The 14,849-nt window shown below is 46.8% G+C and overlaps 1 protein-coding gene across 1 annotated transcript; it reads right to left on the minus strand.

The window, feature by feature from the left end:
• Positions 1-7,358: 7,358 nt before the first annotated feature.
• KLHDC7A (kelch domain containing 7A) lies at positions 7,359-10,481 on the minus strand. Its single transcript, XM_081954621.1, has one exon. It carries the CDS (start codon positions 10,478-10,480, stop codon positions 7,940-7,942), a length of 2,541 nt encoding a protein of 846 aa, XP_081810747.1. The 5' UTR covers position 10,481; the 3' UTR covers positions 7,359-7,939.
• Between the last annotated feature and the right edge of the window lie 4,368 nt (positions 10,482-14,849).

Raw genomic sequence — 14,849 nt, forward strand, 5'->3', positions numbered from 1 at the left:
TTTGTCTTTCTGCATTACAATTTGTTTTTAAAACGAGCTAACTCATATGTGTGAGGGGGACCTTTACTTATGACATCAAAGGGAGTCAGAAGTCAAGGACTTTTCTTTCTTTTGTCCCTTTGGCACACACTTTCCCCTTCCCTCTTTCCCCCATTTTACTACTATTTTCTTTTGTATTTTTGCATGACGTATTATAAATACTACGCACGTACGTACGTAGATAAATACTCCCCATCCAGGTTTCTTGCCAATACAAGGTTACTACAGGGTTACTCTGAGGTTACTACAGGGTTACTCTGAGGTTACTACAGATTTACTAGGAGGACTAGCGGCACTTGGGAAATGGCTCTGTAAACCCAGACGCAGAAGAGGCACTCCACCATTATGATTGAAAGAAGGGTTGGAGTTATGTCTTGGTGGGGCTCCCAAGCATCACAAACATTAACCTTGAGCATAAATGCAATGAAAGCGCTGTTAAGTGAATCGTGCCATCGTTAAGTGAGTCTGGCTTCCCCCACTGAATCCCGGATGCTGCAACTGTCACAAATATGTGCCAGTTGCCAAATGCCCAGAGTTTGATCAGGTGACCACGAGGATGCTGCCACCGTCATAGGTGCAAGGACGTAAAGCATAAGCCGGGGGCCGCTGTAACTTCGATTGGTCGTCACTAAGTGAATGGTTGCAACTGGAAGACTACCTGCCTTCTTATAGATGTATATTTGAAGGGTCCTTGGTGGTCTTTGGGTGGTCTTCTTGCAGATGGTTCATTACCCAACCAAAATAACATCATCACCCTACAGTCTTCTTCCTCCTCCTCCTCCTCCTCCTCCTCCTCCCTCCCACTCCTCCTCCTCCTCCTCCCTCCCCCTCCCCCTCCTCCTCCTCCTCCCTCCCACTCCTCCTCCTCCTCCTCCCTCCCTCCCACTCCTCCTCCTCCCTCCCACTCCTCCTCCTCCTCCTCCCTCCCACTCCTCCTCCTCCTCCTCCTCTTCTTCCTCCTCCTCCTCCTCCTCCTCCCTCCCACTCCTCCTCCTCCTCCTCCCTCCCACTCCTCCTCCTCCTCCTCCCTCCCAATCCTCCTCCTCCTCCTCCCTCCCCCTCCTCCTCCTCCTCCTCCCCCTCCCTCCCCCTCCTCCTCCTCCTCCCTCCCCCCCTCCTCCTCCTCCTCCCTCCCACTCCTCTCTAGCACTGATGTTACCTAGTGTGAAATGTAATGAAACATCTGGAAGGAAACCACCAAGCTCAGAGAGCACCAAGGACCCCACGGTTCTTTTCTTCAGCTTCTACTCTTCCTCCTCCCCCCCAACTCTACTTCCTTCTAGCACCGATGATGCATCAGATTGTTTGCCAATGAAATGCCTGCCAGAAAGCCACCAAGCTCAGACAGTACCAAGGACCGCTCAGTCCTCCTCCTCCTCCTCCCCATGAACCCCTTCCCCCTCCTAGCAATGATGACATTACCTAGTAGGGTAATGAAGCATCTGGAAGAAAACCACCAAGCTCAGAGAGCACAAAGGATCCCTCCTCTTCCTCCTCCAACTTCAACTCCTCCTCCTCCTCTTCCTCCTCCATCCAACTCCACTCCCTCCTAGCACTGATGATGTACCCTTGTTGGGCAATGACATGTCTGCAAGAAAGCAACCAAGCTCAGAGAGCATCAAAGACCCCCTTCTCTTCCTCTCCACAAACCCCTCATTCTATTCTCTATTCTCTATTTTACATTCTATTCTGTTCTACATTCTATTCCGTTCAATTCCATACTGCATGCTGTTCTATTCTGTTCTGTTCTGTTTTCTATTCTATTCCTATTGCTTAATTCTATTCTATTCTGTTCTCTATTCTACATTCTGTTCCAATTCCATTCTGCATGCTATTCTATTCTATTCTATTCTGTTCTGTTTTCTATTCTATTCCTATTGCTTAATTCTATTCTATTCTGTTCTCTATTCTACATTCTGTTCCAATTCCATTCTGCATGCTATTCTATTCTATTCTATTCTATTCTATTCTATTCTGTTCTGTTCTGTTTTGTTTTCTATTCTATTCCTATTGCTTAATTCTATTCTATTCTGTTCTCTATTCTACATTCTGTTCCAATTCCATTCTGCATGCTATTCTATTCTATTCTATTCTGTTCTGTTCTGTTCTGTTTTCTATTCTATTCCTATTGCTTAATTCTATTCTATTCTGTTCTCTATTCTACATTCTGTTCCAATTCCATTCTGCATGCTATTCTATTCTATTCTATTCTGTTCTGTTCTGTTCTGTTTTCTATTCTATTCCTATTGCTTAATTCTATTCTATTCTGTTCTCTATTCTACATTCTGTTCCAATTCCATTCTGCATGCTATTCTATTCTATTCTGTTCTGTTCTGTTTTCTATTCTATTCCTATTGCTTAATTCTATTCTATTCTGTTCTCTATTCTACATTCTGTTCCAATTCCATTCTGCATGCTATTCTATTCTATTCCATTCCATTCCATTCTGTTCTGTTCTGTTCTGTTTTCTATTCTATTCCTATTGCTTAATTCTATTCTATTCTGTTCTCTATTCTACATTCTGTTCCAATTCCATTCTGCGTTCTATTCTATTCTATTCTATTCTATTCTATTCTATTCCGTTCTGTTTTCTATTCTATTCCTATTGCTTAATTCTATTCTATTCTGTTCTCTATTCTCTATTCTATTCCAATTCCATTCTGCATTCTATTCTATTCTATTCTGTTCTGTTTTCTATTCTATTCCTATTGCTTAATTCTATTCTATTATGTTCTCTATTCTCTATTCTATTCCAATTCCATTCTGCATTCTATTCTATTCTATTCTGTTCTGTTCTGTTCTGTTCTGTTTTCTATTCTATTCCTATTGCTTAATTCTATTCTATTCTGTTCTCTATTCTACATTCTAATCCAATTCTATTCTGCATTCTATTCTATTCTGTTTTGTTCTATTCTATTTTCTATTCTATTCCTATTCCTATTTCTCTATTCTATTCTATTCTATTCTATTCTAATTCTATTCTAATTCTATTCCTATTGTCGTCCGCAAGAAAGCCACCCTATTCAGAGAGCACCAAGGACCCCTCATTTCAACCCTGAGCTACAAATATTCTCCTTTAACGATGCGCATATTTGCACGTTGGCGCTCAGCACTCCTATCTGTCCTTGCACGGATTAAAAAAAAAACAAAAACATGATGAATCTCTAAGTACCCCGGGAATCCCACCACCGTTTATCTTAGGTTGAGTAAATCTGAATTAATTCAACTTTTGCTAAATTACCATTTTTAGCTACGATGCCAACTACCCACGGCTTCTCCTCTCCAAGGCCCAGAAAAATCCTTTACTCCAGGCAGAGAAAATGCAGCCCTGGAATCTAATCAGAAGGCTGCAAGAAAGGGGGTGCACTTTGGTTGTGAACCCTAAAAGGGCTCCACACCCAATGATGATGGTCATCTAGCTGGGCTCCGTCTCTCGCCCGCGAGACTTCGGCGGAGTGCGCAAACGTGGGAACCGCTGCTGAATTCTGTCTAGCCAGGGTGGGCAGTTCAGCATCTTGGCTCAGTCTAAGTCTATAAGTGGGCCGTGGTGGCCCAGGGGCTAAGACCCTGAGCTTGTCGATCAGAAAGGTCGGCAGTTCGGCGGTTCGAATCCCTAGCGCTGCGTAACGGAGGGAGCTCCTGTGACTTGTCCCAGCTTCTGCCAACCTAGCCGTTCGAAAAAAGGCAAGTAGAAAAATAGGAACAGCGTTCGGTGTGCCTTCGGGAGTTGAATCATACCGGCCATATGACCCCGGAGACGTCTTTGGACAGCGCTGGCTCTTCGGCTTTGAAACGGAGATGAGCGCCGCCCCCTAGAGTCGGGAACGACTAGCGCCTATGTGCGAGGGGAAGCTTTACCTTAAGTCTATAAACCTCTCTTACAAACAAACAGATCTTGAAAGCGAAATGGCCTCCATTTGGAATGGAGTTTCCGGATGAGTAATTGTTGATACTCCGAGGCAAACGCAAGCGAAGACAGAGGGGTGTACAGCTTATTAATGATTAGGGCAGGTTATGTGTCTTAATTATCCAATTTCACTCTCTTATGGTAATAGAGGAAGGAAGGGCAGAGAGGGCGCGGGAAAAAAACAAGGAGGGGGGGGGAGGGAGAAAAAGCAGATTAACACAGAGGAGGCAGCTTGTTTAAGGGCCTGTTTGTTTATTGCGTGGTGGTTTACTTTATTTGCACAGTCAAACCATGAAAAATGACCCGTACATTATTTAGTAGCATTTAAGACTCGACAATTTGTCGTGGTTTGACATTGGGGCACTGAGGACTCCTTGGCGATGACATCATGGAATGCCCGTTAAAGGCCAGTCCTCGACTTACGGCCACGATTGGGAGGAGAACGTCCATTGGTAAGCAAGGCGGGCTGTTCGAGTCCGTCGTGCCTGGTTTTTTCGGGGGGGGGGGGGGCGTGGTCGTTAAAGCAAATCACACGGCACTTTCAGCAAATCGGGCTCACCCCCTCCCCCACTGTTGACTGTGCTTGTTGGAAGCCGTTCTGGGAAGATTGCAAATGGCGTAATTCTGAAACCATCCTAAATGCAGGCCCACGTGTTGACCAGGGGATGCGACAACAGTGCCATTTCCACGGTCGTTAAACGGACGGTCGTAAGTTGAGGGCTACCTGTATTGTCAACCAACCCAAGAGAGAAACTGCCAGCTAAACCCTGGAGATTTTTGCGAAGCGAGTGAGGGGTTTGTAGGCCCGGGATGAGGGTCAGATCCGGCAACGTCAGTTTTGTGTTTTACTGGAATCCTATCCTAGATTGTTGGGGGGTGGGAGAGGAAGGGGGAAATTGCCCTGTGGAGAGTAGAAATGAGAAGGGGGGTGTTGTGGTCCACCAGTGACCAGCGGAGCTGGCAGCAGATTCGGACAGTGAGGAGGGTTGGGGAGGAACCTGGGCCAGTCCTGGAGTCTGGGGAAGGCTCTGATGAGGGCTCTGTGTGAGAGGCAGAGATGGGGTCAGAGCCGTATGCCAGTTATCAGCTGCCTTCGGAGTCAGACATCAGTGAGGCAGAAGAACAGCTGGAGCCTGTTCCCAGTGTGCGAATGCGCAGAACTGCCAGACGAAGGGAACAGCTAAGGAATGAGTAAAGCCACAGGTGGACGGTGAATGGCCCCTCCCAGAGGGAATAAAAGAGGAGCGAAAGGGGAGTGGAGTTTGCAGGAGACAATGCGCTCATTCCTGCATTCTTGCCAATTATCACAGCATTTGAAAGATATTGGCCTGGCCACTCTCTAAGCCTGATAAAAGGGAGGTAATTGTGAGCTATCTTGAAAGACGGTGGGAGAGGAAAGACTTTGCTGGAGAGGAATTCACTGTCAATTAAATAAAAGGGGTTCATCGGGACGACCACTCGGCTTCGTGCTGCTGGGGAAGCCTAGGTCAGAACCGGGGGTGACAGGCGTGACGGAAACCAAAGGCATGAGAACCGGCCTTTTCCAGTCTTCAAGGACACCTAGCCTGGGAAAAGGATGCTAACTGGACCAAACATCCAAGCAGTTCCCAAAACACCTACATGGCACGCCATTGGACAGAGACAGGCTGGTCAAGGGGGAAGAGGGAAAATCTGTAATGTTTTGCGTGGGAACCTTAGATCTAGCCTTCCTTTTGCTGCAACCACTGATCCTTAATAAAAGAACCCATCGCTTCAATCAATTGGAGTCAATAGTTTTTCTGTCTTGAGGGGGAGAGCTGGGCCAGGTCTACAAGGAGATGAGAGGATTGGCAAAGGGCAGGAAGGAGGAGAAACAGCAACAGCCATACACGTTTGAAGGCATGAAGTTCTTAACCAGCCTACAAAAACTATAAAAAGGAGGTTTATAAAAAGTTTAGGGGGGGGGGAAGGGTTGTCATTTGGGATGGAGACTCCAAATCTAGAAGCAGTCTACCTCCGATTAACAATGCTGAAAATGTCACGTGGAGAAAACCTATTGGGAGGGTGTCTGGATGATGGGCTTCCTAGAGGCCCTTGAGTGGTAGATCACAGCTTGTTCACGCTCTCTGCTCTGATCTAGACGGATCTATATTCCCCTTCTCCTATCCCAAGGGAATGGGTCAATCACTAAGATCTAAAGATGAATCTCAACTGGAGATCACGAAAGGACTTGATCTTAAATCCATAGACCAGCAGGAGACAATGTGGTATGGAGGCCCACCATCCTGGCTGTACGGAATTGGCTTAAATTTGCACTCAACTTCTGAACGCTCTCTGAGACCTCAAAGTCTATGGTTAATTTGTATGCAAGTGTGCAAAGATTAAGCTGGTCTAGAATAGAAGACCTCCAAAGTCCCTTCCAACTCTGCTATTCTGTTAAGCATCTTGGTAGAAAGAGATAGGCCCACCGTGCCTAGAGTCCTATTTTCCTTGAGGGGCAGGGAAGGAATAGCAATAACACCTATAGACTTATATACCGCTTCACAATGCTTTTACAGCCCTCTCTAAGTGGTTGACAGAGTCAGCCTCTTCCCCCAACAATCTGGGCCCTCATTTTACCCACCTCGGAAGGACGGAAGGCTGAGTCAACCTTGAGCCAGTCAGGATCGAACTGCTGGCAGTTGGCAGAATTACCTGCAATGCTGCATTCTAACTACTGGGAAGGAAGGAAGGAAAGAAGGAAGGAAGGAAGGAAGGAAGGAAGGAAGGAAGGAAGGAAGGAAGGAAGGAAGATAGCAATAGCACTTACTTATATATCGCTTCACAGTGCTTCACAGTCCTCACTAAGCGGTTTACAGAGTCAGCCTCTTGCCCCCAACAATCTGGGTCCTCATTTTACCGACCTCAGAAGGACAGAAGGCTGAGTCCACTGTGAGCCGGTCAGGATTGAACTGTGGGCAATTGGCAGAATTAACCTGCAATGCTGCATTCTAACCACTCTGCACGAAGGAAGGAAAAGGAAGGAAGGAAGGAAAATACCAATAGCATTTGGACTTATATGCCGCTTCACAGTGCGTTTACAGCCCTCTCTAAGCAGTTGACAGAGTCAGCCTCTTGCCCCCCAACCATCTGGGTCCTCATTTGACCCACCTCGGAAGGACGGAAGGCTGAGTCCACCGTGAGCCGGTCAGGATTGAACTGTGGGCAATTGGCAGAATTAACCTGCAATGCTGCATTCTAGACACTCTGCACGAAGGAAGGAAAAGGAAGGAAGGAAGGAAGATACCAATAGCATTTGGACTTATATGCCACTTCACAGTACTTTTCCAGTCCTCTCTAAGCAGTTGACAGAGTCAGCCTCTTGCCCCCCAACAATCTGGGTCCTCATTTGACCCACCTCGGAAGGACGGAAGGCTGAGCAACCTTGAGCCGGTCGGGATCGAACTGCTGGCAGTGGAGCAGAGCCTGCAATACCACATTCTAACTACTGGGAAGGAAGGAAGGAAGGAAGGAAGGAAGGAAGGAAGGAAGGAAGGAAGGAAGGAAGGAAGGAAGGAAGGAAAGATGGAAGGAAGGAAGGAAGGATGGAAGGAAGGATGGAAGGAAGGATGGAAGGAAGGAAGGAAGAAAGGAAGGAAGGAAGGAAGGAAGGAAGGAAGGAAAGATGGAAGGAAGGAAGGAAAGATGGAAGGAAGGAAGGAAGGAAGGAAAAATAACAATAGCACTTAGACTTATATACCTCTTCACAGTGCTACACAGCCTCTCTAAGCAGTTGACAGAGTCAGCCTCTTGCCCCCAACAATCTGGGTCCTCATTTTACCAACCTCAGAAGGATGGAAGGCTGAGTCAACCTGGAGCCTGGTGAGATTTGAACTGCCGAACTGCCGGTGATCAGCACAAATAGCCTGCAGTACTGCACTCTGACCACTGCGCCACCGCAGCTCTCTGAGAGGAGATCATTGTCCTTGAAAGTAGGTTTGCCTTGTTGTTCCAAAGGCGGCTTGTGCCGGCCCCTCAAACCCTTGTTTGGGGTGCTTTGTACCCCTCGGGCAAGATGAGAGTAACTGGGATGAGAGTTCCTCTTGGGGAAGGGAAATTTTTCAGCTCTTTGATCCCAAACCGTGGAGACACCAAGTCGGCCAGGAAACGGAGGTTGAACTGCCGGCTGACGCAGTAGACAAGATTTCCAACCACAGCGCACTGGAAGCAAGGTGGGAAGGGCATGGGGTGGGTGGCACACTCATACCACAGCTTGGCCCTGGCACTGCAGCGGTAGACACTAATGCCCATCCGCTGATTGAGGTCAAAGCGGTAGATGAAGCCTTTGACCGTCACCATCTCGGTTGTCCTGTCCTGACTGCCTCCGGTGAGGCAGACTTTCCAGGTGTCCGTCCGTCCGACGTACCTCAGCAGCATGTATCTCAAGGTGCCCCCCGTCACGCAGATCTCCCCGTCGCAGACGGTGGCCGTGTGGGCCACCGCGAAGGTGTCGTTGGGTAGAGGGGCAGCAAAAGTCCATCGATCCAAGCGTGGGTCGTACCGCTCCACGGTGTAGAGGCATTCTCCACCGATGGCGTAGAGGCAACCATCCAGGGCCACCAGCTTGCAGTGGGGTCTGGCTTGGTTGAGTGGGCAGATCTCCTGCCAGATGTCGGTCACGGGGTTGTAGCAGAAGACACGGTTGGATGGTTTCTGATATCTCCCACACCCTTCGCAGCCGGCTACGACAAAGAGGTAGTTGAACATGCTACAGGCGGCACAGCCCCTGGAGATGGCTTCCATAGGGATGTGGGTTAAGGGATGCCAAGCGTCCTTCTGATCATCGTAGTAAGAGAGTCCACTGGGGTGGCAACCAATATCTGCCACGGTCAAATATTTCTTGCCTCGCATCCTCTTCTCTAGGATCAAGTCTCTCTCTGTAGCATTGAGCTGGCGGTAGATGGCCTGCGTCTTCAGCACTTGGAGATAGTTGTCACTCATGACCTTGTAGGCTGCCTCTTGCAGATCCTTAAGTTTCTGCTTCTTGGCCACGCACAAAACCTGGTAGCAGTTCCCCAGATCTAAGCGCACATCCAGAGAGGATTCGGAGCTCAGTGGGACGTGGAAAAAGTTAGCACCAGCCACAAGCTCCACCAATGGCTCTCCTCTTCCACTGCTGGGGAGCTCTTGCATGGATCTCATCAGAGATGAAGTAGAATCCAAGCAAAGAGGAGCTGGAGATGAGGAGTGGCCAGCTGAAGGTCCCATTGCTGGAGAACCAAAACCTTCCATCGGCATCTGTAAATCTGGATTATCTACAATTCTTTGGAAGCTGTCTTTCCGGATGAAGCTACATCTAGCCAACAGAGGTTTCGAGGAGATGGCTTCTTCAACCACAACTGCTTCTCTTTGGTCCTTAGTTTGGGTGTCTTTTGCAGGACTGAGGAGAACGTTAGAAGATGGGTCTGGAACCTTCTCCAAAACAAGCTTGTTGGTCACGGATGAGTGGACAGGTTCCCCAGCCCCACATTTCTTGGATACGTTAAGTATGTTGCTAGTAGAGAGGCTGCAGGATTGTTGGCGATCCAAGTTGGTAGTAAAGATGGTTTTATTAGTGACGGATTGAGAAGTAGACTGGACATAGTAGTTGTAGACTTTGCCTCTGAGTTGGGCATCTTCAGCTTTCCCAGAACGTTGCTTCTCTTTGACGAAGTTCTCCTCCACCTCCACCTTGGCCACCGAGGAGAAGGCATAGGCCACCTGATGTTGCACATGGCTGTGGTTGATGGCCAAGCCCGTATCACTAGTGGCATAGAAGGACCGGATCTTCTCTTGGCCCAACCGCCTCTCCACAACATGGAGAGCCTTGGCATCTTTTCTCAGCTGTGGGTGATCTCCTCTTTTCAAACCGATGTCATTCCCGTCTGCGGGATGGACCTCCTTCTCCACTGGCTTAACGCAGCTAGAGTCAGCTTCAGCAGGATCGACATCCCAGCCAGGGATGTTACCGGGCTCCCTCTCTCGGTTGAGTAGACCTACTGCTCTGGAATGACCTTGTAAATTGTCCAAATCGGCCCCAGCTTTGCTAGTGCAGCTCTGGATGGTGCAGAAGGTGTCCTCTGACCTCCACCCTTGCTCCACCCCGGATTCCGCATGGCTCACTCCCCCTGCCTCTTGTTCCTCTTCTGCCTCAGTTTCTCTCGTGCCAGGCAGCCCTCTGCCAGCAGGGATCTGCGCCTGCCCACACTCTTCCGCTACTACTCCGCCACATCTACCCACCTGCGTCAACTGATCGGTCCCTGGGTGGCATGGCTCCGTCTCCTTGCCCTGGCCTCCTCTGTGCCTCAGGGCCGCTCGCTTGTTTTCCACCTGGCTGCCAACCTGCCATTCCCTTTCCTCTGCCCTCGCAACGTTGGCATCCGCAGCCCCGGCTGGGGTGCTGCCAGGGGGCACGCGAGACTTGAAATACCGGTATGCCAACATCAGCAAGAGCAAAGCTGTCGCAGAGAGGGCCAGCCGGCTGGCCAGCGGTATTTCCGAGGGCTGAACCCCGCTTCCTTCGGCACGGTGGGGCATTTTTCCATACCAGGCTGGCGTTCAGGAATGCGATTAATAATTGCCAAGGATCGGCTCCGAGTGGATCAGGGCCGACTTCCCTCCCTCCTCTACAAGGTGACTTTAACCTGCCGAATGACAGGGAAAAGAGATTATTGCCCAGCTGCTCGCTCGGTGTGCCAGGTGTCTGTTTACTATAGGTTTGCATATTTGAGGAAGGTGGGCTGGGCCGGAGGCAGCAGGTAAGGCAAACCGGAAAGTGAAAGAGAGAAGCTGAAAACTCCGCTAAAAGTTATTTCAAGCTTTCGTAAACAAAAAGAGGTTTCCGAAGACGGCGAGGAAAGAAAGCCATTATTTCCCCGGATGGATTTCTGTTACAGATCCTGCTGTAAGCCCCAAGGACTCCTGTGCAGGCAGGCAGTCCTCGATGTTGTGACCGCAACGGAGGCCGGAATCTCTGCTAAGTAATATGTTAAGTGCCCCATTTGACCACCTTTCTCGCCACGGTGCTTAAGTGAAGCGCTGCAGCTGCTAAGCGAGTCACACGGCGGCTAAGCAAACCTGGCTTCCCCACTGACTTTGCTTTCTCAGGAGGTCGTCGAAGGGGATCACGTGACAACCCCCATCCCCCCCCCCTCCGTGGGACTCTGGGACCATCCTAACTACGAGTCAGTTGCCCAAGTTCCTGGATTTTGATCATGTGACTTTGGGGGTGTTGCAGTGATCTTAAACGTGGAAAAACGTCACTGAGTCCCTCTTTCAGTGCTGTTGTAACTTCAAACGGTCACTAAATGAAGCATTGTAGGTTGAGGACTATCTATATAGTAGATAGCCTGGCACTGCACACCAGAACAACTAGACACAAGGACAGTTTTTTTCTCGAATGCCATCACTCTGCTAAACCCCACAACGCTGTCAAATTACCTACTAAGACTGTCTTACTATTCTTCTTCTCGTCCTTCCTAGTACCTATCGCTTCCCACTTATGGCTATAGCCACGTTGCTTGTATCTTTACAATTTATATTGTTTTATTTGCTTCCTAGTATGATTTGATTGCTTATTAGTAACCTATGACTATCACTAAGTGTTGCATCTTATGATTCTTGATGAATGTATTCTATTTTTCTTTTATGTACACTGAGAGTATATGCACCAAAGACAAATTCCTTGTGTGTGTCCAATCATACTTGGCCAATAAAGAATTCTATTCTATTCTGTTCTGTTCTCTCCTGTCCTATCCTATATATTCTGTTCCATATTTTATTCTAGTCGATTCTAGTCAAGTCCTTATTCTATTCTATTCCTTATTTTATTCTATTCTATATTCTATTCTATATTCTATTCTATATTCTATTCTATATTCTATTCTATATTCTATTCTATATTCTATTCTATATTCTATCCTACATTCTATTCTATTCTGTCCTGTCCTGTCCTGTCCTATCCTATATATTCTGTTCCATATTCTATTCTATTCAAGTCTATTCTATTCTAGTCTAGTCGATTCCTTATTCTATTCTATTCTATATTCTATCCTATATTCTGTTCTATATTCTATTCTATATTCTATCTTACATTCTATTCTATTCTGTCCTGTCCTATCCTATATATTCTGTTCCATATTCTAGTCTATTCTATTCTATTCCTTATTCTATTCTATTCTATTCTATTCTATATTCTATTCTATATTCTATCCTACATTCTATTCTGTCCTGTCCTTTTCCTGTCCTATCCTATATATTCTGTTCCATATTCTATTCTATTCTATTCCATTCCATTCTATTCTAGTGTAGTCTAGTTGATTCCTTATTCTATTCTATTCCTTATTCTATTCTATTCTATTCTATATTCTATTCTATATTCTATTCTATATTCTATTCTATATTCTATCCTACATTCTATTCTATTCTATTCTATTCTGTTCTGTTCTGTTCTCTTCTGTTCGGTTCTATTCTATTCAATATTCTATCTTACATTCTATTCTGTTCTGTTCTGTTCTATTCTATTCTCTATTCTACATTCTGTTCTGTTCTATTCTATTCTATTTTATTCTATTCCATCCCATTCCATTCCATCCCATCCCACCCCATCCTATATTCTGTTCTGTTCTATTCTATTCTCTATTCTACATTCTGTTCTGTTCTATTCTATTCTATTTTATTCTATTCCATTCCATTCCATTCCATCCCACCCCATCCTATATTCTGTTCTGTTCTATTCTTCTATATTTTCTTGGTTTTAAGGAACCTCGGATTCCTTGATGTGTCGCTAAAGAAAAATTTAAAGGCAGTACCCAAAACATTCTCCATAAAAAGATTCCCTATTTTAATTCGGCTTGGAGTTCAGCCTGGTTTGTGTCTTATGAGCCCGACACCACTGCCTTTATCCCGAGAACGAGACGATGAAAAGGCAGCTGGAGCAGGCTCCGGGTTATTATTTTGTGGGTTCCTTCTGCCTCGTGGCCAGAATGCAACCTACACAACAGAGAATGCAGTTTGGTGCCAGTTCCAGGTTTTTTATGACGCACCTTTAAACTTCTCCTTCTGTTCGTCTTTCTCCGGCCAGCTTGTTCTCATTCTTCGCAGTGTCCAAAACAGCACGGTGGAAAAACACAAGACCCATGACATATTTCTGCCTGGGGCTGTGTTTGCACAACCAAATCGGAGCTAGCAGGCGAATTTATACAGCACATTAGGTTTGGTTAGTTTTAATCTTGGTTAGTTGCGATTTGGGTTGGCATAAAGCCCCCGTGTTGTGGTCCACCAGCGGAGCTGGCAGCAGATTCGGACAGTGAGGAAGTTGGGGAGGAACCTGGGCCAGTCCTGGAGTCTGGGGAAGGCTCTGATGAGGGCTCTGGGTCGGAGGCAGAGAGGGGACCAGGGCCATCTGACAGTTATCAGCTGCCTTCAGAGTCTTACATCAGTGAGGCAGAAGAACAGCTGGAGCCTGTTCCCAGTGGGCGCATGCACAGAGCTGCCAGATGAAGGGAACAGCTAAAGAACAGGGGTCGACTTGGGAGTAAGGCCACAGGTGGATGATGAAAGGCCCCCTCCCAGAGGAAATAAAAGAGGAGTAAAAAGGGAGTAGAGTTTGCAGGAGGCAATTAGTTCACTTAATTGGTTCATGAGTCTCCGAGACTCCTTGCTAAGTTTTGCAGATATCAGCCTGGCAGCTCTCCAAGCCAGATAAGGTCCGTGACTGTAAATCCTCCCTCGAAAGACTTTGCTGGATGCGAATGAGAAGAATTCACAGTCAATTAATAAAAGGGTTTTTTTGCCAGGACAAGGTGTTTGTTTCATGCTCTTGGGAAGCCTCGGTCACAACACCCAGCTTGCGATTCCACGCCCTTTGCGTGGAAAGCAGAAAAATCAGGTTTAAAAAATCAGCTGATGCTCGTGTTGGGATCCTAATCTGTTTTTGCCCGTTGCTGTGGTTTGATGCCCTTTTGAAAACGATCGTGGTTTGTTACCTGTTTGTCTTCGGTTGATGCTTCCGATGACGAATTCCCTCTTAAGAAACATGGAAAGATTGCACTTGCTCATCCAGTTCTGCTGTGCGCTGGTGAGCGCTATGAAGTGGCCTAAAAAAAAAAAAAAAAGATTTCCGTGTAAATATTGCTCAGCCTGCAACGCCAGAGCGGCTTTCAAACATGTCGTTTCACCCGAAGCGTGAAATAATTACAGATGTAGACGGTGCAATTAACTTTTTTACATTAGTCCAAAGGAGGGCTTAACGGATGCCTCTCCGTTCAGTCCAAAAGGAGCTGAGAAAAATGAGCAACGGCTGCGGCTTTTTTGTTTTCGTGTAAAAAAGAGAGAAAAGATTCCAAGAAGAGAAGTGGGGGAATAAAAAAAAAAGCTGTCAAGACAAGCACCGAACAAAAGCATTTTGGGGATGTCAGTCTGAATTTTCATCCTGAGGTTTCTTTCTCTCTCTCTCTCCCTCTCTCTCTCCCTCCCTCTCTCTCTCTCGGGAGCCTAAACAAGAAACTTAAAATGAAGAGTGGTATAAAACACGGTTTTAATTTTGTAGGTTGGCATGTAGAGGAGAGGGAGGAAGAGGACTTACTGGGAGAAAAAGAATTCTACCACTATTGCTGCCAAAATGCCCTATTTTTAAGAATTAATTTGGGGGGAAAGGATGCAGAATAGCACTCACCTATCATGGGTTTCAATCCCATAATTCTCCCCCAAAAATTGAGGTGTTTTTTTTTTATGCTAATAGCCAAGGGAAGATTACCAAGGGTGGCTCGGTGGCTAAGATACTGAGCTTGTCGATCAGAAAGTCGGCAGTTCGAATCCCTGGCGCTGCGTAATGGAGGGAGCTCCCGTTACTTGTCCCAGCTTCTAGCAGTTCGAAAGCACGTAAACCATGCAAGTAGAAAAATAG

Source organism: Natrix helvetica (assembly GCF_964273705.1).
Source record: "Natrix helvetica genome assembly, chromosome: 5".
In the NCBI taxonomy this organism is placed as follows: domain Eukaryota; kingdom Metazoa; phylum Chordata; class Lepidosauria; order Squamata; family Natricidae; genus Natrix; species Natrix helvetica.

Bases quoted from the DNA above. Each gene is read 5' to 3' on its own strand.
- KLHDC7A (XM_081954621.1), bottom strand. From the start codon at position 10,480: ATGCCCCACCGTGCCGAAGGAAGCGGGGTTCAGCCCTCGGAAATACCG.